The sequence below is a fragment of the Pipistrellus kuhlii genome, unplaced genomic scaffold, assembly GCF_014108245.1.
Source record: "Pipistrellus kuhlii isolate mPipKuh1 unplaced genomic scaffold, mPipKuh1.p scaffold_m20_p_13, whole genome shotgun sequence".
In the NCBI taxonomy this organism is placed as follows: Eukaryota; Metazoa; Chordata; class Mammalia; order Chiroptera; family Vespertilionidae; genus Pipistrellus; species Pipistrellus kuhlii.
Window position 1 is genome coordinate 42,127,810 of NW_023425438.1, and position 27,810 is coordinate 42,155,619.

At 44.9% G+C, this 27,810-nt stretch overlaps 1 protein-coding gene and 1 non-coding gene across 2 annotated transcripts; both read left to right on the forward strand.

Annotated features, from left to right (window-relative positions):
- The first annotated feature begins 1,913 nt into the window (after positions 1–1,913).
- Positions 1,914–27,182, forward strand: LOC118717592 (lithostathine-like). Its single transcript, XM_036435851.1, has 7 exons — positions 1,914–1,919; positions 12,217–12,220; positions 24,806–24,893; positions 25,454–25,569; positions 25,760–25,897; positions 26,495–26,621; positions 26,902–27,182. Exons 3-7 carry the CDS (start codon positions 24,815–24,817, stop codon positions 26,967–26,969), a joined length of 528 nt encoding a protein of 175 aa, XP_036291744.1. The 5' UTR covers positions 1,914–1,919; positions 12,217–12,220; positions 24,806–24,814; the 3' UTR covers positions 26,970–27,182.
- On the forward strand, positions 8,223–8,423 carry LOC118717846. The gene has a single exon (XR_004987610.1). It is a non-coding gene; the product is annotated as a small nucleolar RNA SNORA74 (small nucleolar RNA).
- Positions 27,183–27,810: the final 628 nt, after the last annotated feature.

Sequence of the window (27,810 nt, forward strand, 5' to 3'; positions counted from 1 at the left end):
ATAAACAAAAAAATATAACATATTTTTGGGGTGCCACAGAATTTTAGTAATGAGTTACTGTGTGCCATCTGATGAAAAAGGTTGAAAATCTCTGGCCTTTAGCTTTTAGGTAACTGTAGGAAGATTAAACAAGTGGCCACTAGAGGGAGAGTTGGGCCAGCCCAGAGACTAGAACTAGGGAAAATTAGAAGCATGAGCTGGCTACTTCTATAAACAGAAATGGTTGGGAAAAAACATTAGGAAAAAGTTTAATCTATCCTTACATCCTCTAAGATTAAGGTGACCAGACGTCCCAGTTTTGGTGGGACAGTCCCCATTTTTAACAAGTTGTCCCGCGTCCCACTGTGTTTTATAAAAGCCCGATTTTGGGAAAGAATGCACGACAAGCTAGGGAACAGTGGGAGAACGGGAAGGAAATATACAGTTTTCAGCGGCCATGTGGCTATTTATATTATTTTTGTTAATTTTATGATGTTAAACTTTTTTAAAAATATTTTTTATTGATTTTTCACAGAGAGGAAGAGAGAGGGATAGAGAGTTAGAAACATCGATGAGAGAGAATCATCGATCAGCTGCCTCTTGCACACCCCCCACTGGGGATGTGCCCGCAACCAAGGTACATGCCCTTGACCGGAATAGAACCCAGGACCTTTCAGTTCGCAGGCCAACGCTCTATCCACTGAGCCAAACCGGTCCCTGCTATAATGTTAAACTTTAATAATAACAAATAATTGTTGAGAACTGATTATTGAGAACTGCTTATCAAAATTCCCATTGCTGATCAGTTGTTAGAATTCACTCAAATGAGAAATATGCCAAAGAATAAAATAATACTATACATAATTTTTTAATTTATTATATTTGTAAATTATACTTATGTTGAAATTTTCATAGAAAATTTCTATGAAAATTTTTGGTGCTCCATATAAACCAAATTTTTAATCAAGAACACCCCCCTCAATGGTGTCCCGCTTTACCAATGTTAAAATCTGGTCACGTTATCCAAGATTAAATATCTGCTTACGTAGCACATAGCAAAAAACAGAGGAGCAAATCTTGCAAGTGAAAATACACAGTATGTAACAGAGAGTTCAGCATTGGGTTGTTCAGAGGAGGGAGGGGAACCTCTGGGATTGGAAAAAAAGTGAAATGATGGACTCATGCTTCTTTTACTTAGGTGGGTACAGGATAGTTAACAATTAACAGGGTAACAGTTACAATGAGGGAATTTGTGGTCTCCACCCTGGTGCCCTTTTTGGGCCCTGAAGGGTCCGGACAAAGGAAAGTTACAAGTTACCCTGACATTCCACAGGTATGTTATCTTAGATGCAGAAAGTCATTAGGTTCAATAAAGATTGAGTTGATCTTTGTCAGGGAAAATACTGGCCTAAGACATGACCTTAAATTCTTAGTGAGAAGGGCATGCTCCAGGCTTTGACATTCTAAATATAGTCTTCTTAGCATCACTTATAAGTTTTTTAGAAATACAGAATCTTAGGTTCAAGGAATTGAATCATGTTCATTTAAATAAGATTTCCAGGTGATTTAAATGTATAGGAAAGTTTGAGAAGCATTGTTCTGGTGTACTGACTTTTGGTGAGACAAACTGACCCCTGATTCATGAGCTCAAGCTGTAGAAGGCTGTAGACTCTACAGTGTAGACCAAGCAGGATAGCATCCTTTGGGGATGAGTTCTGTTCTGGGCTTGTAAAATAAATAGAAGAGAGTCCATATCTCAGTGCAATTATTTTTAATTTATCTTTATTTTTGAAAGTATTACCATATCACAGTGTAATTCATCTTTATTGCCTTCTCTTCTCACTTATTCATAAGGTCTTCTAAATATAGCCTGGTCCCAGTGAAATATAGTAGCAATCATACTTTGGTAAAAACTGCTGTTTGAATTTTAACCCTGCTAAGTCTGGCTCCTGCCTGATTAAACACGGAATACTTACCTCAGCTTCCAGGTGGAGACCTGGAGGCTAAGGCAATTTTTCCTTGCCTGGGACCAGAACCACAGGGATTGATTCCCAGTGACTCAATAGCTTCAGGGATAGAAACTGTAGATAACCTTTAGAGACTAACCTCTGAGCTCTGCTTCTGTGTTATTGGCTATTGCAAGATAGGGCCACATTCCAATGTCCAGCAGGATATGATTAGCAACCACCCTGTGGGCTGACCCCAGTCTTCAGGCGTCTTCAAACTACGGCCCGCAGGCCACATGCGGCCCGCAGAGGAGTCTGATCTGGCCCGCCAGGTTTTTTGGGCAGTGAGCGCAGCCGAGGTGTTACAGTAGGAATTAGTAGTTCATATAGTCCGGCTGGCCCCCACTTTAAAAAGTTTGAGGACCCCTGCTTTAGAACATATTCTTTAGTATTTAGAATTTAGAACAAAGAAAAATTCATGTGGTTTGAACCTTTAAAAGGGACTGCCTACCTCTGAAACGGGGCAGTTGTGTGGAGACCACCTGCCTGTGGTGCTCTCGTGGCTGTCCTGGCCAGATATTTCAATAAATCCTTGCCTGCATTTTTAATTAATCATCAGCCTCTGGTGGTCTTATTTTGAACCCAGGATTTGACCTCATAACAAGGCAGCCCAGCAGCCATGGACCATCTACGTTCAGAACCAGCCAGTCTTGGTGCAAAGTCAAAGGAAGACAACATGACCTCATTGCAACCTTACTAAGGTTCAGGACTAATTATAATAAAACTACAGGGCCAGTGCACAAAATTCATGCACAGGTGGTGTGGGTGAGGTCCATGAGCACAGCCTGTACCCTCTCCAATCTGGGACCCCTCAAGGGATGTCCAACTGTCCATTTAGGTCTGACCCCAGGGGGATTGGTGTTAAACGGGCAGTCAGACATCCCTCTCACAACCCAAGACTGCTGGATCCCAACTGCTCACCTGCCTGCATTCCTGATTGCCCCTAACTGCTTCTGCCTGCCAGCCTGATCATCCCATAACCACTCCCCTGACAGCCTGATTACAACTAACTGCTCTCCTACCAGCCTGTTTGCCCCCAACTGCTCTCCCCTGCAGGACTGGGTCCCCCACAACTGCACTTCCCTGCAGACCTATTGTAGTTAACCCCAATTTCCCTCCTCTGATGGCCTGGTCACCTTTAACTGGCCTCTCCTGCAGGCTTGATTACCCCCAAATGCCCTCCCTTGCAGGCCTGGTCCCTCCCATCTGTCCTCTCCTGTTGGCCATCTTGTGGCAGCCATCTTCTGTCCACATGGGGGCAGAATCTTTGACCATATGAGGGTAGCCATCTTGTGTGTTGGAATGATGGTCAATCTACATATTACTCTTTTATTATAAGAATAGAGGCCTGGTGCATGGGTGGGGACCATCTGGTTTGCAATGAAGGGTGTCCCCAATCAGGGTGGGGGTTCCCTTGGGACATGGGGTGAACTGGGCAAGGGGCCTGTGGTGGTTTGTAGGCTGGCCACACCCCCTGGTGACCCAAACGAAGGCCCTTGTATCAGAAACCATTCCTTATGGGACAATTTCCTTATGTGTTCCTGCCAAAGCCACTCCCAGCTTCCTGGGGGCTCACAAAAATACTTGACCTTTGGTCCCTGCCTCCAGCCTCAAAGCCAGCCAGCCAAGTTGAGTCCCTCATGGTCCTCTAACCAACTCTATTACCAAGTTGTCACTTTCAAGAACCCCTGGTTACTGAGGGCCACAACCTCTGGATGAGCCACACCACCTGCGATTTCTGAAGAGGGCCTGGGGTGTGTTGGTATCAATAAAATGTTATTCACTGACTTTGAACAACAACAACACAAGAAAAACTTAGGAGGTTGGCCCACCTGGCTGACCTCGAAGGGTTGCTAGGTTACGTCTATGACCTCTCTTAACATTCTGACATCTGTTAGTACTGTGACCTATTGCCATGTGTACCCCATAGGGCTATAAAGGGGCTCCCCAGCACTGTGAATCCCCATCAGGCTCAGGGAAGAGCTCCCTAAGATATTTAAACTTAGACCTAGCTGTTGAAAGAGAGTTGGCCACATGGAGACCTGGGGAAGCCACCCCAAAAGGAGAGGCAGTGCCCCTGGACAAGGACAACCAGGCTGGATGGACTCAGTAAAGGGAAGGGGGTGGGGGGAGCCACAGTGTGGGTTGAAAATTCTGTCACAGCATGAAGGCTTTTAGGCACTAGAAAGGGTCATAAGGTTTATGTTTTTAAAGAAGACTTGGTGATTTGACATTTGAAATGATATTTGACATGTGTTCTGAGAGCCAGGCAGGATTTAGGCAGATGAAGACAGTGAGATGTGCTTCAGGTACAGACAGTGGACATGGCCTGGAGGCAGGAGAGATGAACACTGGGGACTGGAGCACATACCTCTCAGAGCCTGTGAGTGATGGGACAGGGCAGGGAAACAGAAGACCCCTCATGGAGGGGCCAGGGCAGTGGGAGAGGGGACCTTCCATGGAGGGGTGAGGGCAGGGGAGGCAGTGAACACTCAATAGAGGGGTTGGTTGGGTAAGGGAGGAGAAGGTAACCTCCATGGAGGGGACAGGGAAGGGGATGGCAACCCTCCATTGAGGGGTGAGGGCAGGGAGGAGAGGGGATCCTCCATGGAGGAGACAGGGTAGAGAATGGGAACCCTCCATTGAACGATGAGGGCAGGGAGGAGAGGGGACCCTCCATGGAGGAGATAGGGTAAGGGATGGAAACTCTCAATTGAGTGGTGAGGTCAGGGAGGAGAGGGGACCTCCATGGAGGGGACAGGGTAGGGGATGGGAACCCTCCATTGAGGAGTGAGGGCAGGGAGGAGAGGGGATCCTCCATGGAGGAGATAGGGTAAGGGATGGAAACCCTCCATTGAGTGGTGAGGTCAGGGAGGATAGGGGACACTCCATGGAGGGGAGAGGGTAGGGAATCGGAACATTCCATTGAGGGGTGAGGGCAGGGAGGAGAGGGGACCCTCCCTGGAGGGGACAGGGTAAGGGATGGGAACCCTAAATGGAGGGACCAGGGCAGGGAGGAGAGGGTACCCTCCATTGAGGAGTCAGGTTAAGGGTTGAGAACCCTCCATTGAGGGGTGAGGGCAGAGAAGAAAGGGGACCCTCCATGGAGGGGATAGGGTAGGAGAGAGAAACCCTCCAATGAGAGGTGAGGGCTGGTAGGAGAAGGGGCCCTCCATGGGGGGCTAGGGCAGGGAGGAGATGGATTCTCCATGGAGAAGCCAGGGCAGGGAGGAGAGAGGACCTTCCATGGAGGAGGCAGGGTAGAGGGATGGGGGAAAAGGGCAGGGAGGAGAGAGGACTCTCCATGGAAGGGACAGGGTAAGGGATGGGAACCCTCCATTGAGGGGTGAGGGCAGGGAGAGAGGGGACTCTCCATGGAGGGTCCAGAGCAGGGAGGAGAGGGGACCCTCCATGGAGGGGCCAGGGCAGGGAGGAGAGAGGACCCTAGGAGATGGGAATCTCAATGGAGGGGCCAGAGCAAAGAGGAGAGTGGACCCTCCATGGAGGGGCCAGGGCAGGGAGGAGAGAGGACCCTCCATGGAGGGGCAGGGTAGAGGGATGGGGGAAAAGGTCAAGGAGGAGAGGGGACTCTCTGGAGGGGAAGTCCAGGGAGATGGGGAACCTCCAAGGAGAGGGCATGGTGGTAAGGGACCCTCCATGGAGGGAGCAGGGCAGGGAGAAGAGGGGACCCTCCATGGAGGAGTCATGGCAGGAGGAGAGGGGATCCTCCATGGAAGGTGCAGGGTTGAGGGATGGGAACCCTCCATTGAGGGAGCAGGGCAGGGAGGAGAGGGGACCTTCCATGGAGGGGGAAGGACAGGGAGAAGAGAGGACCCTCCATGGAGGGTGCTGGGCTGGGAGAAGAAGGGAATCTCCATGGAGGGTACAGGGCAGGGGGACAGGGAACCCTCCTGGGAGGGGGCAGGGCATGGGGACAGGGGACATTCCATGGAGGGGGCAAGGCAGGGGGACAGGGAACCCTCCATGCAGCCGGGAGGGCAGGAGGAAAGGGAAACCCAGTTAGAGGAGGCAGGCAGGGAGGAGAATGGAAACAAGGAACCCTTTATGGAGGGGACAGGGCAGGTGGACCTGGAACCCTCAATGCAGGGGGGAGGTCAGGAGGAAAGGGAACCTACTTTGAGAGAGCAGGCCAGAGAGGAGACAGAAGGGGGCAGGACAGGGGGACAGGTATCCTAACTTTGAGGGGAAAGGGGCAGGAAGGAGAGGGTTCCCTCAATGGAGGGGTGAGGGCAGGGACGAGAGGGTTCCCTCTGGACAGGCGAGGGCAGGATGATAGGAAACCTCCATGGATAGGGCAGGACAGGGAGGAGAGGGGACCTTCCATAGAGGGGACAGGGCAGGGGGACAGGGAACCCTACAAGCAGGAAGTGTGGACAGGGATTCCTTCAGAGAGGGGTCAGAGCTGGGGAACAGAGAACCCCACTTGGAGAGACAGGATAGTGGGGACAGGAAACTCTCCATGCCAAGGAAAGAGAAGGAGGAAAGGGAAACCCAGTTAGAGGGGCAGGCAGGCAGGGAGAATGGAAACAAGGAACCCTTTATGGAGGGGCAGGGCAGTTGGACAGTAAGCCCTCAATGCAGGGGGCAGGTCAGGAGGAGAGAGAACCCACTTAGAGCAGGCCAGAGAGGAGACAGAACTACCCATGAAGGGGGGAGGGCAGGGGGACAGGGATCCTAACTTTGACTGGGAGGGGCAGGGAGGAGAAGGTACCCTCCATGGATGGGGCAGGATATGGGGACAGGGAACCTCACTTTGAGGGAAAAGGGTGGGGAGGAGATAGAACCCCACATGGAGGGGACAAGGCATTGAGGATTAGGAACAGAGAACCCTTCATGGAGAGGAGAGGCTGGGAGATAGGGAATCCTACTTTGAGACAGAGAGGACTTAGGCTCATGTCCTTAAATAGATGGCAGGGCAAGGGGTAAAGTGAACCCTCCATGCAGAGGAGAGGCTGGGGAGGGGGAGGAGGGAGCCCTACTTTGAGACAGCAAGGACTTAGGCTCAGGTCCTGCAGGGCAGGCGGTAGAAGGCATCCCCCATGATGGTAGGAGGGCAGGAAGGAGAAAAGACCCCACATAGTCTGAGCAGGAGAGTGGAGTTAGGGCACCATCCATGAAGGGGCCAGGGAAGGGGGTACATGGGAGTAGAGATAGGTAACAGGGGAAACACCCCTCCATGGAGAATCCCCTGTTTTCCCATGGTGGAGCCCTTGTTCCTCAGCCCTTCCCCTTTCCCTGGTCCCCTGACCTCCTGCCTGTCTTCCCATGGGGGCCCCCTTTCTCCCTTGCTCTGTGGTTGCTCCCTTTTCCCTCAATGGAGGGTCTTCTCTTTCCCTGCCCTGACCCCTCACTCACAGGCACCTGAGGGGCATATGCTCTGGTCTCTCCAGTCTTCATCTCTCCTGCCTCCAGGCTGAGTGTCCACTCTCTGTACCTGAAGCACAGTCTCACCCTCTTCATCTGTCTGAATCCTACCTGAGCCCTCAAGACACATCTCAAATATCATTTCAAATGTCAAATCACAAGCAGGGGAAGGGGGGGGGGAGTGGGGGAGAATGGTTAGAGGGAGGTGGGGTGGGGGTTGAAATTGGGTGGTGCAGAGTGTGGGATGTAGGATGGCGGGTGGGAGTGGAGGTGGATGGTAATTATGGGGGGTGGGCTTGGTGTAATTGTGGGCATTGGGGGCCGGCAGGTGTGGGTTGTGGGGTGTTAGTTGGGGGTGAAATGTGGGGGATGGGAAGTAGGGTTATGGAGTGTGGGGATGAAGGAGAGAAAAGTGGGCATAAGGGGGATAAATGGTGATGGAAGGAGACTTGAAGGCAGTGAGCACACTGAAAAGTATACAGATGATGCATTATGAAAATGCACACCTGACTTTTGCAATTTTATTAATGAAAGTCACTCAAATAAGTTTGATTAAAAACAAATAAAAGGTGTGTATTTGAGGTGATTAGGTTATCAGGTTGGAGCCCTCATGAATAGGATTCAAACTTTTTAAAATGATATTTCATGCTAGACTTGTCAGAGGATCACTTTATATGCTATATGAATATCTAACCAATATTTTGTACACTTGAAACTAATATTGAACGTCATCTCTAATTGAATTAAATTAGTCAAACAATTTTAAGTAAAATAAAACTGCAAATCAGAGTGATCTTGAAAAGATATAAATAAGATCATTTCACTCTGTGCCTAAAAGCCTTCAGCGCTCACTCCAGCAGTGGTAGCTCTCCAGGTGGCATCATGCCTGTGATGGTGTTGCACTGCTGGGAGAGGAATGCCCTGTCTTCTTCCTCCAGTTGCTCCCTGCACTGATCTGGTGACATGGGGCCTGGTGCAAGGCAGAACTGTGCGTCCATGAGAGGGAGCTAAGCATCACTTTGGCTAATTAGGCCCAGAGTGGGAGCAGACACAGAAAAAATAAATTTAAGCCTTAATGGTCCTAGTAGCATTTCAACCCACCAAAGGGGCCTCCATCCTCCCTTCCCTGCACTCCAGCCAGCCTGGCTCACCCAGCCTTCAGGAAAGAAGGCAGAACAGTGCTGCCTGGAAGCCATTGAGCATGCCTGTGGTGGGAAGATGTAGAGAGCTGCAGTTCTCTAAGGATGGAAATGAAGGGATGGCTGCTAAAATCCGCCAAGCATGAGAGGACTCTGCTTTTCACCAAATGATGACCTGATCACACCTGCATGATCCCGCCATACTCTTCCTTTCAACCCAGGGGACCCAGGATCATCCACAAGAGGAAGCAGCTCTCTGGCCTTTGAGAATCCACAGAACCTCTGAAAAGCCCTGAGGCTCACACAGCTGATCTCAGATTACAGACCCAAGACATCTTAAATCCTGGGAAGCAGCCTCTTTTGACTTTTTCATTCTCCTTCTACAAAGAATGCCATGTGTGCATCTTCTATACCCTGCTCAAAGATGTGTGAGGACCCAGCGCATGGCAGCTGGACCTGGTGTACCCTAGGACTTCTGCTGAGTCGCCTCAGACCCAACACTGACACTGAGCTTGAACCTGCATCAATCTGGTGAACACTACTCAGCTCTACCTGGGGGCTCCCTGAGAACCATCCTCCTGCAACTTGAGTACTTGCAGAGGCTCTGTCATTGACTGAGGCTCACTGGCACCCAACAGATGGAGGCACACAGAGAGGCAGAACACGGGGTTCTCTGGGACTTTTGCTGGCCTGTCCCCAGGCTCAGTGGTAGTAAAAGCCAGCTTGGGTGCCTTGCTTGGACCTTCCTGAGCTCACTCAGCCTCAGCAGTGGCTGTCAGAAAATGTGACTTGCTTTGTAGATCCAAATAGATTGCCCTAGGCCAGACACATAAAGAATCTGACATTGGTCAGCACCAGAGTCCCTCCCACGATGCCCAAGGACCAACACTCCCAGGGTCAGCCTCACAAGCACCATATCCAAAGAGACATCTAAGCAAGCACCAGACCCTGCTGAGGTGAATTGTGCTCCACGTGGTCAATGCCTGTTAGCAGCTCATACACTGTAGGCAGGGTCCACTGAGGTCACAGCCAAATTGCCTGAGCATCGCCTCAATACATGCATGGGCCAATGGTAATCGAGAATCAACCACAGGAAGGTTCACATAACACACACAGGGGACATCCCTGGAGCACTCAGCTCAGGTGATCAAGAAGACTCTGCCACTGGGTTCCATGGGACACCTGCTACACAAAGCCACACTACCCAGATGTGGATTCTCATACACAGAAACAAACACACAGAGGCATCCAAAAAGTGAAGACAAAGACACATGCCCCGATTTCAAGAACAGAAAAAATGCTCAATGAAGTGAAGGCAAGCAATATACCAGATGCAAGATCTTTTAAAGAATGCTTTTAAGGATGTTAATATCAGATATTTGAAGAATAAATGAAATCAGTGGGAATAAAGATCAGAACAGTAATAAACAAAATAGTCAAAAAGAAGAGATCAATGAAGCACGGGCCATTGTGGGTCAGTGGTTAGAGCTATGGTCCACACACCAAATTATCATGGGTTCAATTGCATGTCAGGGGCAAATACCTGGATTGCAGGTTCACCCCAACCCCCTGTTGAGGTGTGTGTGTGTATGAGACAACCATTTGATGCATGTGTCTCATCTCTCTCTCCCTTTCTCCCTCCCTCCCTCCCTTTCTCTTTCCTACTCTCCATCCTTACTTCCCTCTTCTATTTCTAAAAACAAACAAAAAAACAAAAACATTGGGGAAAATATCCTGAGTGAGGATTAAAAGAAAAAACAACCTCTCATCCAACATAGGTGCTAGACTGGATGGCATCACAGTGCATTTCATCAATCATTCAGAGAAGAAATAATACCTGTTCTCCTCAAACTCATCCAAAACATTCAAGACAAGTGGAGACTCTCAATCTCATTTTATGAGTCCAGCATTATGCTAATCCCAAAACCAGAATAGACATTAGAAAGAAAAAAATTGTAAGCAAATATCCCTGATGACCGCAGATGCTAAAATCCTCAACAAAATATTGGAAAACTGGAGCCAGTAACACATTAAAAAGTGGGATTTATTCTGGGCTTGTAAGCTTGGTACAGTATCTGCACATAAAGAACATGATACAGCATAAACAAAATAAAGAGTAAAATCACACATGTATAACAATAGGTGCATCAAGAGAATTCAACAAAACTCAGCACCCATTCATTCTAACAACTCTCAGCAAAGCGTGAATAGAGGAACGCACCTCAACAGGATGAAGATCATGTAGGACAAAGCTATCGCATCCTCCATGGACAAAGGTAAAAGTGTTTTTCTTCAGATCAGGAGCAAGTCAGGGATGTCTGCTGTCACCATACGGACCCAACATAGTGCTGGAAGTCCTAGCCACTGCAATTAGAAGAAATGAAAAGCATTTCAATTGGAAAGGAAGAAGTATGACTGTCATCATTTGGAGATGACATAATGTATACAGAGAACCCAAATGATTCCATAAAAAATAATAATAATAAAATAAACAAAAAAACACCCAACTGTAGGACTGATAAATGAATTCAGAACACAGCAAGAGAGAAAATAAATATCCAGAAATCAGCTGCATTTTTACACTCCAATAATGACCTCTGAAAAAGGAAACTAAGAAAAAAATCTAATTTACATTCAAATAAAAACATATACCTAAAATTACATTTAACTAAGAATATAAAAGACCAGTACTCAAAAAATTAAAAGACACTGAAGAAAAGAAATTGAAACCCTGATCGGTTTTGCCAAATGGTTAGAGTGCAAAATGGCCACAGGTTCCATTTCCGGTCAAGAGCACATACCTGTATTACAGTTTTGATTCCTGGTATCACCATTTGTGTGAGTGCAGGAAGCAATGAATCATGGGTCTCATATCTAGCTCTCTCTCTTTCTTTCTATCTCTCACTTCCCTCCCTCCTTACCTCCTTCCATCCTCCTTCCTTCCTTCCCTCTCTGCTCACTGTCTCCCTTCCACACTTTCTCAAAAAGCAAAGGAAAAAATATCTTATTATGAGGATTCACACATACAAAAACAAAGGCAGAATGGAAGGGGGAAAAAAGGAAAGGAAGGAAGGAAAGAAATAAAAAAAGAAAAAAGAAAGAGAAAGAAAAGAAGAAAACAAAAAAGGAAAATAGAAAAAGAAAAAGAAAGAAAGAAAGAAAGAAAGAAAGAAAGAAAGAAAGAGGAAGGAGCCAAAGAAGATACAAATAAAATCATATATTGTGTTCACAGATAAGATAACATCATTAAAATGTTCAATGGCGTATTTCAGAAAGCTTCAACAAATATCACAAAAATGTGTATAGAAGTACCAAAAAAAAAAAGAGAGAGAAAAAAAAAACCAACACACACACACACACACACACACACACACACACACTCACATAAATCAAAGAAAATCAAACACCAGGAGCCTCGGTGATCTTGGGAAAGAATAAAGTTGGAGGAATCATGCTACCTGATTTCAAACTATATTACAAGACCAGAGTAATAAATATAGCATGGTATTGGCATAATACAGACACATAGATCATTGGACAGAATAAAAAGAACAAAAATAAACCAATGCATTTATGTTCAATATTTGACAGAGGACACAAGAACATACAATGGACTAAAGATAGTCCATTCAATAAATGTTATTGGGAAAATTGGAAAGATAAGTACAAAAATAAATGGAAGCAGACTACCTTCTTATACCTTATAGAAGAGTAAAGTCAGAATGGATTAAAGACTTGAATGTAAAAATTGAACCATAAAAATTCTAGAAGAAAATAAAGCCAATACTCATAGCAATATTTTTTATTCTGATATATCTATTTGGACAAGGGAAGCAAAAGAAAAAATACACAAATGGGACTACATCAAACAAATGTTTAGCACACACAGCAAAGGAAACCATCAACAAAATGAAAAGACAACCCACTGAATGGGAGAACATATTTTCTAATGATACAGCTGGTAACGGCTTAATATCCAAAATTTACAGAAAACTTATAAAACTCAACATTATAAAAAAATTAAACAATCCAATTTAAAAATGGGCAAAGTACCTAAGTAGATACTTCTGCAACGAGGACCTGCAGATGACCATTACACAAATAAAAAGATGTTGAGCATCACTAATCACTACAGAAATAGAAATGAACATCACAGTGAGGAATCACCTCACATCTGTCAGAACAGCTATCATCAATAAATATCATAAATCACCTCACATCTGTCAGAACAGCTATCATAAATAAACATCACGTGCTGATGAGGATGTGGAGAAAAGGGAACCCACGTGGGAATATTGGTGCAACCACTGTGGAAAGCAGCATGAAGGTGGAAAGCAGTATGAAGTTTCCTCAACAATTAAAAATCAGAATGACCTAGCATTTTCCCTTCTGAGAATATATCTGCAGAAATTTGAAGCACTGATCTGAAAGGACATATGCATGCTTTTATTCATTGCAGCATTATTTACAATAGCGAAGATTTCACAGCAGCCCAAGTGCCCAGCAACAGATAAGTGGAGACAAAGCTGTGCTACATTATACACAACGGAATACTACTCACCCACACACCCAGAAAGGAAATCTTTCCTTTTGGAACAGCATGGATGGAGCTGGTGAGTATTATGCTCAGTAATGGGAAGTAAGCCAGTCATAGAAATACAAGTTCCTTATGGTTTCACTTATATGTGGAATCTAATGGACAAATTAAACTACAATCAAAATAGAAACAGGATCATCGATATAGAGAACAGACTGACAGTTGTCAGAGGAGAGGGAGGTTGGGGGACTAGGTGAAAAAGGTGAAGGTGTTAAGCAAAGAAAAGAATTCAAAGACACTGACAGCAGTTTGGTGATTCTCAGAGAGAAAGGGGTGTGTGTAGAAGAGAGGTTAGAAAGGATAAATTGTGATGAAAGGAGATCTGACTTGGGGGGAGGGACAAGGGCAGTGAGACACACAGTTCAAGATACAGATGATGTATTAGAGAACTGTTTATCTGAAAGCTATATAATGTTATTACCAATCTCTCCCCAATAAATTCAATTTAGAAAAAAGCACATTGTGACACATGCTACAACCTGGATGCACCCTGAAGACATGACTCAGTGAAAGAAGCCAGTCACAGAAAGAAAAATATTGTGTGACCCCGCTCACATGAGGTCCCTGGATCTGTCAGTCATAGAGACAGGTAAGGTGGAGGGGACCAAAGGTGTTGTTTAGTGGGGCCAGAGCTGCAGTTGGAGAAGATGAAAACAGTGCTGGAGATCATTGTGGTTACAGCAGCCCCACAATATGAATGTACTTAACACCACTGAACTGCGCACTGAAAAACAGTTAAACTGTTAAATTTCATTGTATATATTTTTCTGTGATAAACATATACCAACAAAAACAAGAATAGAAGGCAGTTTCCTCGGTGCTGGGAATCTGGTAGAGAGCTGTTCCCTATCTGAACCGCATGGCGATTGCACGTGATAAAAGAGCACAGGACTCAACACTCACAGGAGAAAATGTGCGCAAAGGGAATCAGGAAGCTTGTCCTTACTGGGTGGTTGGGTCACAGCCAATAACCTGGTTGTGAGCTTTTTATAAGATATTATTCAGAAAAACTGGGTCAGATTAGCTGGGCCACATCTGCATTATCTCTTACAAATAATGTGAATCCACATTACATTTTTAAAAAGTTAAAGGATAAAAAGATTTGGTTTTCTTGTCTCAGAGATTCGGGCCCAGCAACTCCAGTTGGGGCCCGAGCTGAGTATAAAGAATTGCTGAGGGGAACTGGGAGTCAGTGGGGATGTGGGTCAACCACCATACCAGTGCCCTCCACACCTACGTTCTCATCCCATCACAGGCTTTCCTCAGCCTTTAATAAAGCTGCTGTGTCTCAGCCACTCCTTATGCGATTACTAGTGGGGACAGCTCCTTCACTGTACCACATGGGTTCTTAAAGGAGCTTCTAAACCTTTAACCTTCTCACAAACACAACATGAGCAGCACAGTCCTCCCACAGTGACCTTCTGCTTCAATAACCACATCCACCAAGTGACAAGGATGGGTGTGTTGTGCCATTCCAGGAACACTAGGCCAGGATCCTGTCGACAGAGCAGATTCACTTCTCAGTGTCTTGGTTAGGTCCTGGGCACAGGGCCCAGGAGAGATGCTACCCAAGGACAAGGATGAAGGAAGGCAGTGTTGTCATTGGAAGAACATGCTTTTTAATCATCTACAGATTGCAACTCCAGAAACGACACATATGCTCTGTTAAAGGTCAGGGAGGGTAAACAATTTTTCTGTGTGTACTCGGCAGCATGGTGCTCAAGTCAAGGTAATAATAATACCTTGTCTTCATATGCTCTCTCCCTCCAGTGATGGCTACAATTTACCTGTCAACTTTACTGGAAGAAGAAAATAGTAATGCTGGTGAGTGAAGTCAACACATCCCCATTTTTAGGGGGTCAACCAAAGATGAGAGACAGAGCATCGCTCATCAAAGGTCTGACACTTTACTCTTTGGTCCAGTCAGGGAGGGTCTACTTGTTCATCAAAGACTGAGACATTAGGGCAATAATAAGGGCTGTCATGAAGGACTTTTCAGTGTCTGAAAAATCTTGCTCCTTGTGTACCGTGACGTGGGCCAGGGAGCCACCAAAGCTTGTCCTCTCCACACAGTGACTCGGGCTCCAGCCTCCTCTGGCTGTGGATTCAGCTGGCAATGAGCACAGACCACAGGGTAGAGGTTGGACAGAGGAGTGCTGTCAGGAAGCCCTGGGAACAGCCACTCATGGCTGTCCTTGCCTCTGGCCAGCCCTGACTCCCATGGTGAGAGAGGCTCAGAAACGCAGAACACCACAAACACCTTGCAACTTGGCACATAGGACAGCACACTCGCCCTCTTGTTTCTGTACCTGAGCAGCCAGACAATGCAGTCACCTCCTTCAGGAAGAACACCCAGAGAGAACAATAAAATAAAAGTACCTCATGCCAATCCACATAGCACTGCAAAGTACTTAGAGAAAAGAAACCCCTCTCCATGTATTTCTACTTGCTGTCCAGACCCATTGTCTTCCTTCCATTTCTTCTTCTCAAAGGAATAGAACACATCATTTTGGAGCCACCGACATGGAGCAGGTCAATGGCCAGCTGTCCACCCAATGATGAAAATACGGTTTCAGGACAGAAGAGTAACTTGGACTCCAGAGAGAAACAGCAGTAGGGAGATGGGGATAGAAGTGAGAACCTGACGAGTGACCAGCATGGGGTTGAGCTGATTCATCTTGAAGGCAGTGAGTCTTAGCACTGCTCTGTGAGCAGGACAAAAATGACTCAGAGGGGACTGGGCCAGGGCCTGTGGGAGCCAGAGTGGGGGCTGCCCTAGACCCTTCCCTCTTCTCTCCTGGCCTGGCTCTAAAGCCATGGCCTGGGGATTAGCCTCTCAAATACTGAGAAATAAACCATCTCTGGTTAGGACATGGGAAAACGGGGCCCTGGACTCTAAAGTATTGGGGGAAATCCTGCTAATGTTTTTTTTGGGTTTTTTTTGTTTTGTTTTTTCTTTTCTCTTGCCAGTTTCCCCTGAAAAGCATCCTGTTATATGAAGCTTCAACACAGCTCATGGGTAGGAGAGGAGTCTAAGTTCTGAGTGAACCAGAGCTCCTAGCAGAAGGAACAGGAAGGTGGCTGATAATTAGCGGGAGAGGAGCTGTGGGTGAGCTGGGCTTGCACAGAACACACCCCAGAGGCCAGCACAGGCTCTGCACATGGTGGTGCTGAGGTCACCCCCAGAGCTGCTGAGGTGTATGCTTCATATGCTCCACAGCCTGACACAGTGCGCTCTCACCTCTGCCACCCAGTGGTGGGAAGACAGACTGTGGAGCCCGCCCAGCAGGGGCAGCGCATCCATGCCCAGCCTCATGTGAAGTCTGGAAGGAGAAAGGAAAGGCATGTATAAGGCAGAGGTCAAGGGCAAGAGGCCAGGGCTGTAGAGCCCCAGCCTGCAGACCCACCACACCCTGCGCTTTAATTCCAAGTACAAGCTCATTTTGCAAACAGCACAACATTTTGCAATAGTAAGGTTTGCCTTTCAAGAAAAAAACTAACTCAAATTACATTAGAGATTTTAATGTTGGTTTGTCACATCTTTGATGGATATTAGCTGAACCCAATGTGGTTATCATTTCACAATGTTTGTAAATCAAACCATTGTGCTATCAACACTGTATATCAATTATTTCTCAATAAAGCTGGAAAAATAAAAAGTGTCTTACTAAATCGGGAAAAAAAAATGATTATAGATATATGGAATGCATACACCAAAACTTAAATAAAACAAAGCAGGATACACACGTAATAAATAGTATCATGTTGCCCTGGAGGGGTGCTCAGTGTTGAGCATTGATCTAGGAACCAGGAGGTCATGCATGCAGCCCCCTTCAGGCACATGCCCTGGCTGTGGGTCCCTCCCCCGTAGGGGGCTTCTAGGATGAAACTGATCAATGATTCTTTCTCATCCATATTATCTCTCTCTCCCTCTTCCTTTCTTTCTGAAGTCAATGCAAATATATTAAAATAAATAATTAAATAAATAGTATCACCTCAAAATGGTATCTGGATATATAAATTTACAAAAGACCAAAGGAAATACTTTGAAATTGAAATATTCACAATAGTTAACCTTGGATAGTGGAAATATGTTGTTTCTTTTATTTTAAACTCTTATTTTTAAATTTCTACCCAAGATCCTGTACTATTTTTATAATGAGAAAAAAATATAAAAACATTTAAGGAACTCTTTTTAGTGTAGATGCATTTTGTATCCATGTTCAGTGACCATCCACTCATCTTTGTGAAACTTAAAAAAAGTGCTTTGGGTTGTGAAATGCCCTTTGAAAAGCATTCTTGCACTCTACCAGCTCCTGAATGAGAACACTGATCTTTGGAGATGCTGGGTCTGCTTGGAAAAAATAATGGAGCAGGGGCTGAGGGTGGGACAGGGCTGGGGATGGGTAGGGCTAGGGAGGGGCAGGGCAGGGAGGAGCAGGGCTTGGTGTGGGGTAGGGCTAGGGGTGGGTCAGGCACTGTGAAGAGAGGCTCCTGGGCTCCTATGCCTCATGTCCTCAGCTCAGGCTGCATTTGAAGAATTCCACATTGGAAGACTGATGTCTTCACAAAGGTTCAGATTTGGTAAACTGAGACATGAGCTCATAGACATGAGCCACAGCAAATTTTCTTTTAAAACGTTTTTTGCTATTCTTACTGCAAAATAATTGAATAATGCTATATAGACCATAAGAGGAGCATATTTATAAATAAAATATTTTTAAGGATTAAGATCTCCTAAGTCTCAGCTCTATGGTTCTAACCTCAGCTGGCCCTACACAGGCCAACAGTGGGAGGAGCACTGGCCCTGGGTTCTCTTCTGATCTCTGATAGGAATTCCCTTTGTGGTCTTAGGGATTTCACTTCCCCTTTCTGAGTCTCCTAGCTACGTCTATTATATAAAATAAGGGTAAAATTAGACCTCGTAAGGTTTCTACAAAGTTTTTTTTTTTTTAATATATTTTATTGATTTTGTACAGAGAGGAAGGGAGAGAGATAGAGAGTTAGAAACATCGATGAGAGAGAGTCATCGATCAGCTGCCTCTTGCACACCCCCTACCGGGGACATGCCCACAACCAAGGTACATGCCCTTGACCGGAATCGAACCCGGGTCCCTTCAGTCCCCAAGCCGACGCTTTATCCATTGAGCCAAACCGGTCCTGGCAGGTTTCTACAAAGTTTTATAAAACAATAATTGTAGGTTCAGATTTCTACAATCTTCCTAAATATCTCAGCAATAATAAACTTTTCTTTGGACTAACCCTTGTGGTAGGAACACTTCACAAAAATGTAAACACATTTCTATAAAACTACTCATTTCAAAAGTACAAAATTTCTATAAAGCTTATCCTATAACCTTTTGGTAGATACTATTAAACATTTCTTAGTAACTGACCTATAACCCAAAATAGCAAATTTAGTATTATCCTTTTAAAACATAAATTGCATATTCTTTGTATTGGTATGAAAAGGTTGTGTTATAGTCTCAGACAATACACATGTGCTGAGCACTATATGTCACTTTTAATAAAATTCAATAACTTCCCAAGTATGAAAAAGAAGTGATGTCAATTTTCTTTAGGTAAAAATCAACTCTTGTAAACATCCAATAAAAATGTGGCTGTATTTTCTGCCTTACAGTTAAAAAAACATAATAGATGTGATTTAACTCACTCAAATGGTTTGTGAAGCTGAAATACTTCCATGTAGGGTCTGCTCCATCCTGACATCAGCTTAGTGCCAGGACTGAGAGTCACATGTCACCTATTCTCTCCTGTGAGGAAGGGAGCTGAGTGGGAATCATTCCTGCCACTAAGCCCAGTGGACAGCCAGCCTGCTAGGCAGCAAGGATGCCAGCCTCAGCCCACAGGGCTAGAAGTGCTGCCATCTCTCTCAGGACAGTCCCAAACTCAGCCTGAGGAGGACAGCCCTACCAGCCAAGACCCAGCCAGGCCATGCCTGGGCGCTCAGTCAAGAGTGATGATTATCTCTCGGTGTTATTCCTTCTGAAACCAAACCAACCAACCACCTCCCATCCACCCTAACGACCAGACACCCAATCACCCACCCACCCAACAAACCAACCAACCTAAATTTAACAATCATCCTTGCACTCCAGTCACTGCTGAATAAACACTAAGGAGTATATGGGCTCATGTGGTGACTTCCCTCCTAGACACACATTCCCAGGGCCTGGAATAAAAGCTCTGCCCCTGCTCATTCCCTTCCCTCAGCTCTCCTCTCTACCCTCCCCTGCTCACCTCCCCTTCTACACACACACACACACACACACACACACACACACCCTGTTTGACCAGGTAGTTCACTTTCTGGGGACTGCAGATCCTTTGTCCCTTGGCTGGAGACCCAACCCCTAGAGAAGCAGGTCCCCTCAGTGCCTGGCTAATAGACTAGGGGCCCTCCTGGGGTCTAGCTGGAACTCTGTCCCCAGCTGCCTGCCTCCTGTCAGCGAAGCAGCCCCCACTCATCCAGGTCCAGGGAGCAAATGCAACCCATACCGGAATGACAGGGGAGCAGCTGTGCACAGAGAGGGACCCCCAATGGGCTCCTGGGCTCCCAGTGGGGCTCTTGGTCCCACGTGGTGACTGGATGGAGCCTCTCCACTCTCCTGCTTTATCCCAAGACCCACAGGCTCCCAAGTCCCACTCTTCATGAAAGTGACCCCTTGGCTGCCCCCAGAGCAAGGCCCAGGGAAAACCCAATCCTCCAAGTGTTTTAAATACCTGACAAGCCCAAGTTCACCCTTTGAAGGAACCCTTCACGCCCACTACAGCCACCAACACGTGGGACACTCCAAGTCCGGGCCCCGGAGAGGTGCCAGACAGGCTGGAACCAACACCCAGTTGTGCTGAGTGGGGGTTGGGGGTTCACAGGGTTTTAGGCCGGAGGCTCTGGGCAGGTGAGAGGGAGGGCACTCACCTGGTGACACTGAGGAAGGGGTCTGGCCTAGCACTGCCCCTCACCAGCTTCAGCTCCAGCTTCCCCCTCAGATTAGCAAGCGGGTCCAGCACACAGGAGGAAGAGGAGCGCCTGCAGGAAGCTGGCCTGGACCTCAGGCAGATGCTCTTGGTCTGTCAGCAGGGGCGGCATCCACACCAGCTACCCTCGGACTCCAAGGGCTCCTCCGCCCGCGGGACCCTGGCAGACCCGGGCGAGGCAGCAGCGCGAGCCAGGAAGCCTAGTGGGTCCTGTGACTCGCAGCCCCCCGCCCCCCCACTCTTGTTCCCCTCACCCACGGGAGAGCCTGTGGCCAGGTCTGCCAGGCTGGCCAGCCAAGCGCGTTTGCTGCTGCAGCGCCACCTGGTGGGGCCTCTGCGCAGTACCAGGAGGCCACCCTGGATCCTTTGCTCAGTAGCTTGGGTTAACTCATACACCCAGCATTGCTTTCTGACAGTCTGTCCCTGCAGAATAACTTCAACACAGGACACTTCTGCATTTTGGCCAAGACAGTGTTGAGAGCCAGAATTTTTCATTAGGTCACTGGTTTGGAGCATCTGAGCTTTTAACATTTTACTTATTTTATTAAATGTTTTATATTAAAGAAGGAAATAATATTTGTAGATGTGATAAAGGAGGGTATGTCATTATATTATCTTTATACCAGGTGACAGCAAGTTATATTCCCTGGGTGAAATCTGGCCTATTGTCTGTTTATATATGTCCCATGAGAAAAGCATAATTTTTATTCACTTTTTAAAAGTTAGAAAACAATATTTCTGATACATAAACATAATATGAAATTAACATTTTAGTGTCCATAAGTAATGTTTGACTGGAAGGCAGACATGGACATTTATTTACATATTGCCTTTGGCTACTTTCATATTCCAATGGCAGAGTTGGAGAGTTATGACAAATGGTATTGTCTACAGAGCCCAAACCATTTACTATCAAGCCCTTTACACAGGAAGTTTGCAGACCCTTGTCTTACACAGAGTAGATGGATGCCCTCTGCGTTATTATTGGCACTGTATTTGGATTTCTTATAATTTTAAGTGTGTCATATTGCACATTTTAAAATCAACAAAATATGCCTGGCTGGTGCTCAGTGGTTGAGCATCAACCAATGAACCAGGAAGTCATGATCTGCTCTGAAACCCAGTTATATACTGAGGTTGCAGGCTCAATTCCTAGTGTGAGGTGTGCAGGAGGCAGTTAATCAACGACTCTCTCTCATCATTGATGTTTCTACCTCTATCTCTCTTCTTTTCTCTCTGAAGTAATTTATATAAAATAAATAAATGAATGAAATGAACAAAATATGGTAAATATTCACCAGTAAAGGAATACATAAATAGTTCTGAAATACTTATATGAATAAATATTACAGGGCAGTTCAAATCAATAAAGAACTATTTGTCTCAAAGTAGATAGATTTTTAAAATTTATGATAATATAAACAAAAAAGTTTGGGAATGTTACATAAAATATACCTGTATATAAATCCAGAAAGATGAACTAATACTACATATGGTTGATTGATATACATCTATAATAATAAGAGTGTAATCTGCTAATTAGACCAAACACCCTTTCGGACGACCTTGTGGACAAAGCCAGGCCTGGGTCCTGGGTGCCTGATGGCGGCCAGTAGGGAAGCCCTGATCCCGGGTCCCAGAGAGAAGCTGGTGCTGGCAGCTGTGGGAAGGAAAGCCTACTCTTGCATGAATTTCATGTTCCAGGCCTCTAGTATATGTAATAAATGATTAAATACCTAAATTAGAAGAATGATTAGAAAATTTATACTGTAAATATAAATAGAGAAATTGTACTAAAAAATGATACTGACGATTACTATATTGTATTATTTCTTTTATTGTTTTTTTGTTTCTTTTTTTAAAATTCTCACCTGTATATATGTTTATTGGTTTTAGAGGGAGAGAAAGAAAGAGGGGGGGGCAGAGGGAGAGAAAGAAAAATCTATGTGAGAGAGAGATAATGATCTCTGCCTTCTGCATGTGCCCAGACTGGGAATCGAACCTGCACGTTTTTGGTGTATGGCACAATGCTCCAACCAACTGAGCTACTCAGTCCTAGTGTTTCCCTATTTCTTAAAAACTGAAAATATAAAGAAAGAGGGCAAGATGTGATCACTATTTATTCTGCACTATTTATTGTACATTTATTCAATGTCTTCTGTACTATAAATACAACTTGTAATAAAAAAGGAAAGCAACATGGCTGTGGAAGTATTTGCTTTTATTTGTTGATAAGAGAAATGTGAATGGTGCAAATGCAGTTCAAATCTGCGGTTACCACCAAAAATAAATAAAATTGATGGTAATCATTGGATTCTGATAGCTTATCAGAGAACCACTAAATTATGACTAGCTTATCCTAAAAGAAAAGGAAAAAAACAGCCAATAGCTTTTCTAGAACACACAATAGATATATTGGTTCTTCTGATGTAACAGGGGACTGTTCCAAGACCAATGTGAGACACTGAAGCAAATCAAATCTGAGTTTCCTTATAAAACCTTCATTATTCCCAATAATTACAGATCACAAGATAGTTGCTGCTCATTACTTGCATAGGGCTAAATAAACTCCAGTAACTAGCTATGGTATGAGCATTGGAGTGCTTGATAATTTACCTTATTTGTTTCAGGGAGTTTGAGGTTTGGCCATTCTACCTTGTTTCACAAAGTGCATGGGCCTCCTTTCATTGCTTTTCCCCCCATTTCTTCTGAAGCTTGAGATGAGGCCAAGGCAATAAATTAGCATCCTGGATATTTGGTTATCATGACCCATAGGGGTGTGCTTTAGGGGTAAGTCTCCAATAAAATGTGTTTCAGGGCTATTTTTATATGGGCTCTGCTGAGTCTTCTCCCAGAAACTCACCACATTCCACCATTTTTTGAAAAAGGCATATTTGTTGCTTAAAAGTGAACATTTCGCTGAAACTGGTTTGGCTCTGTGAATAGAGCATCAACCTGTAGACTGAATGGTCCCAGGTTCGATTCCAGCCAAGGGCAGGTACCTTGGTTGAGAGCACATCCGGAGGTGTGCAAGAGACAGCTGATCCATGTCTCTCTCATCGATGTTTCTAACTTTCTATCCCTCTACCTTTCTCTCTGTAAAAAAATCAATAAAATATATTTTTAAAAAGTTAAAAAAAGTGAACATTTCCAAAATGTACTAATTCTAGGAATAACCATACAGAGCCTTATTTGCAAATAGTAATATTGCCAGACATGGGAGATAACATGGAATAAGATATACAAGTTGGACATCTTATCTTTTGGCAAAGAAAGCTTCTTAAAGCTTAGCCTTGGTTACTCCAAGAGTGCACATTCCTCTTTACCACCATGTAGTGGACTTAAATGACCTCAGAGCGACTTTCCAAATAGAGTATTTGAACAGATTCTCAGTACCTGGTTAAGAAGGATTGTTAGGAAGAACAAAGAAAACAAAAAGAACTACATTTTAGTGAAGTTTGTGAGCTGTCATGTGAAACTAAAATCTCACATTTGGGAACTTATTTTTAATATCAGATTATTTCAAGTAAATTTTAAAAAGTGACTTTAATAACTTATTTTGGCTCTGCATCATTGGACTGTCATCATCCTTAGGTTTTAGATTCTTTCATTCTTTCATTCATTATCCATCACAAAAGCTCCACCTCTCAGACAACTGGCAAGATGAGTTTGTTCATCTGATTTGCTTTAGATCTTGGTTAATATATTGATTTGACAGATGATTCTGAATAAATAATGATCTTTTTTTTTTCCAAACTAGCTACCATGTTTAAGAGATAACTCTGAACCATCACTGGTACTTAGCTTCAGTTCTTTCTATACCCTCACCAATCTGTGACCCTTATAATTCTCATTCTCACCTCCCCTTACAGTCCATCATTGATTTAATTGTACTATATATAAGGTTCTCCCTCCTCCAACTGGTGGGTGGCGTTATGACGTTACTGGCATCTGTCACAGAGACATCTCCAAGACACTGAGCCATCAATCAGTGCGTGCCAAATATATATATATATATATATATATATATATATATATATATATATATATATATATATGTTTATAGAAGTGAGATATCAACCAAAAGAACTGCTTTAGGAGGTACCCCCCTTAAAAATTTAATACCACATGTGCCACAGGCCAGTAACAAGAAAGAGCAGGAGAAAGAGCAAACTTCATCTGTTTCTTGGCAAAGTACATGCCTGCCAAGATGAAAGAAACAACAGCTGTGGCAATTCCCAGCCATTTCCTGGAACAGTCTACTCCCCATGCCCCAAACCTCCTTGAACCAATGCCAAGCCCTTTCCCGCTATCCCTGTCCGGGATTCCTATTATTCCTTTCAGACCCCTCCCTCAGATCCCCTTATAAAAGCCTAGTCTTCTCTGACTTGACCAACCATCCCAGATACCTGGAGAGGTAAGTGGGAGCTGAGAGAATGTGAGAGCAATGGCAGGGGGCTACCTCACACATTTGGGAGAAGGCTAGTGGAGGGTTCTGGACTTCAAAGACATAGGTCTCAGGGGAAATAAGGTGTGCAGATTCTCCAATTATTTCCAGAATCACAGAAGGGTATAAATGTCACTAAGATCAATTTATCCCCAAGGGACTAACCAAAGGGGAAAGACAGGAGGGAGAACCGTTTTTCTTAATGACCTTTCTCTGAACGCATTTCTTTAACGATCTCTGATTGTTTCTTCAGGTCAGAAACATGATGCTGCCTCCCATGGCCCTGCCCAGAATGTCCTGGCTGCTGCTCTCCTGCCTGATGCTCCTATCTCAGGTGCAAGGTGAGCTTTCTCTGCCTATAGGACTGGGTTCCCGGGGAATGCTCAGAACCAACAAGACCAGGAAGACTCCTGTGTGATCCATGGGGCTATGGTGAGGAATAGCCTCACCAAGTGAAACTGTCTGCAATTGCTCCATCATCACTCCCTCCTTCAGAGAAACTCAGGGTGGGAGGCACCACAGTGGTCCTTTAACAATGGAGTAAAATGGTTTTCATTTTGTGAGTGGACTTTAATTTATATGGACAGGTGAAGAGAGAAAGCATGAAGGGTCAGCGGTGAGATATGCACAAGAATGATTGGAGGACCCAGTGTGAGAACAGTCAGCTCAGAGTGGGGGAAGTGTTGGACTTTTGAATAAAGGGGAAGAGTAGAACAGAAAGAGATGGTCCTTCATTTAATGAGGCTGGTTTGAGATCAATTTGTCCAGAGGTGAGGGGCTCAGGAGTTGATGTCACTTCCCCAAGCACTTTCCTTCCAGATACTCACAAAGGTGACTTTCCAGCACCGGCTTACACTCTTCTTTTCCCTCCATCCCTCTCCTTTATGCCCTTCCTCCTCAGGTGAAGATACCAAGGAGGAGTCTCTCCCCAAAATCAGCTGTCCCAGAGGCTCTTATGCCTTTGGCTCCCACTGTTATGCCTTGTTTAGGACACCAAAAACCTGGATTGATGCGGATGTGAGTAGATGCCTTTATAATAAGAGGTGATAAGGAAAGAACATTTGATGGGACAGGGGTCTGCATTCTCCAGAACGTCTTGGGGGTGAGAGTCAGCACCCTCATCTTTTGCACACACACCTCTTCTCTCCTACATTAGCTTCCCCCGCTGACATTTCAAGCTTTCTCAGTGTTTGTCTTCCCCACACAGTTGGCCTGTCAGAAGCGACCTTCAGGATCTCTTGCATCTGTGCTCAGTGGAGCAGAGGCAAACTTCTTGGCCTCTCTGGTCAAGAAAAATCTGAACACCTGCAATTTCATCTGGATTGGGCTCCATGATCCCACAGAGGTGTGATAACATCTCCTGTCTGTTACCTTTCTAGCTGCTATTTTTACCCAGGCCTCCTCCCTGTCCCATGTGCCTCTGTGGGAATTATGCTAGAGAGACCTGGAGCTCAGAGATTTTAGGGTTTGTTTGAGGTAAAGGTAAGGCATTGAGCTAATGGTTGTTGAGGATCCAATTTCCAGTTGAAATTAATCTATCTCCTGTCAAGCTTTTTATAACATTTACACATGAAGCCTTGTGATTTAATTTTCTGAGTTTACGGAGTGTACACAGAGTTTGCTGAGATAAGAAGCATTTCTTCCTATAGAACAGATATTGTCTTTGAGGTTTGGAGGGTGATGGCAGATGCACTATTTATTGTCCAGCCCATAACATGTTATTCTCAATGGGACCACTGTTGTTTGCGATTATGGCTTTGGAATTGGACAATAGGAACAAGTCATTGAGGAGAATTTCCCAGTGGAGAGCTCTGTGGCAACATGTGAAATAACAAACCAAATGCCAGCCTGCTGAGGAGGGGATCAAGCATCCTCCAGAGAGGGCTATGCAAAAATTCCAATAGCCATTCAACCATACCTGGCTCTATTCTCTACTATCTAGGGCCTTGAGTCCAATGCCGGTGGATGGGAGTGGAGTAATAATGATGTGTTGGATTACTTTGCCTGGGAGAAAGACCCCGCCAGCATCACAAACCCTGACCATTGCGGGAGCCTGTCAGGAAGCTCAGGTAAGAGACATAGGAGCTCCCTTCTTGCCAGCCTTTCCATCCCCTTTGCCCCTGTTTATGGATCTGAAGTTCAGGGAATCTTCTCAACTAGGAAAGGCAATGTTGGCTTGTCTTCTTCCATCTCCTCTATCTCTCCTTTCTTTGGGTCTCCTTATCCTCAAGTGGGACCTTGGTGGAGATGAGGGACGGGTTTTGAATCCTAGGTCAGAGTCCAAGGTGCCTCTCTGTTAGGTAACCAACTCCACCAGCTCCATTCACTTCAATTTTTCTCTCTCTCCAGGATATCTGTTATGGAAAGATTATGACTGTAAAAAGGAGTTACCTTATGTCTGCAAGTTCAAGGGTTAGGTCAAGTGGGAGTCAATGACCTGAGTTTAGTAAATCGCTCATCATGGACATGGGACCAAGTGAGAAGATTCACCCAAGAAGAGAATATTCTTCCCACACTTCAAACCTGACCACCAAATTCTGACCGTCCCTCCTCCCCATCCTCTTTTCAGGCTCTGCTCAGAATTACATAACTGAATTTTGAAAGAGTAATAATAAACATTTAATCTGTTATTACCTGTCTTGTGTGCTTTATTCTCACTGACAGACAGAGAAGAAAAGGAAATTGCTGGGGAAGGAGATTTTGTGGGTTTTATTTCTGCCCAATTTCACCAAATCCCTGCAAATATACAGGTTTGACTAAATATGCATCCTACATTTGTGATGAAGTGAGTCAGCCCCATGCATGTAGGATCTAGGTGACATATGATGCTCTCTCACAACTCTACTTCTCACACATACCCAAAGACCAGGTGGAATGACACAACCTATACTTATTAGGTGAAGCAACTGGTTTATTAATTTTTTAAAGTTCTTTTTATATTAAAAAATTCTGATCTTAGCCCTGACTGGTTTGGCTCGGTAGGTAGAGTGTTGGCCTATGGACTGAAGGGTCTCAGGTTCGATTCCGATCAAGTGTATATACTTTGGTTGTGGGCTCATCCCCAGTAAGGAGTGTGCAGGAGGCAGCTGAATCAATGTTTCTCTCTCATCAATGTTTTTAACTCTATCCCTCTCCTTATTCTCCCTTCTTCTCTGTAAAAAAATCAATAAAATATATATTTTTAAAATTCTGATCTCGCATGAAACTACAACAAATAAATACAAAACTGGATAAAATATAATTAATTAAAATATATAC

Excerpts from the sequence above, each read along its gene's own strand:
- LOC118717592 (XM_036435851.1), top strand. The coding sequence starts at position 24,815 with ATGATGCTGCCTCCCATGGCCCTGCCCAGAATGTCCTGGCTGCTGCTC. Across the intron at positions 24,894-25,453 it reads GCTCCTATCTCAGGTGCAAG|GTGAAGATACCAAGGAGGAG; the intron begins GTGAGCTTTCTC and ends CTTCCTCCTCAG. Across the intron at positions 25,570-25,759 it reads AAACCTGGATTGATGCGGAT|TTGGCCTGTCAGAAGCGACC; the intron begins GTGAGTAGATGC and ends TTCCCCACACAG.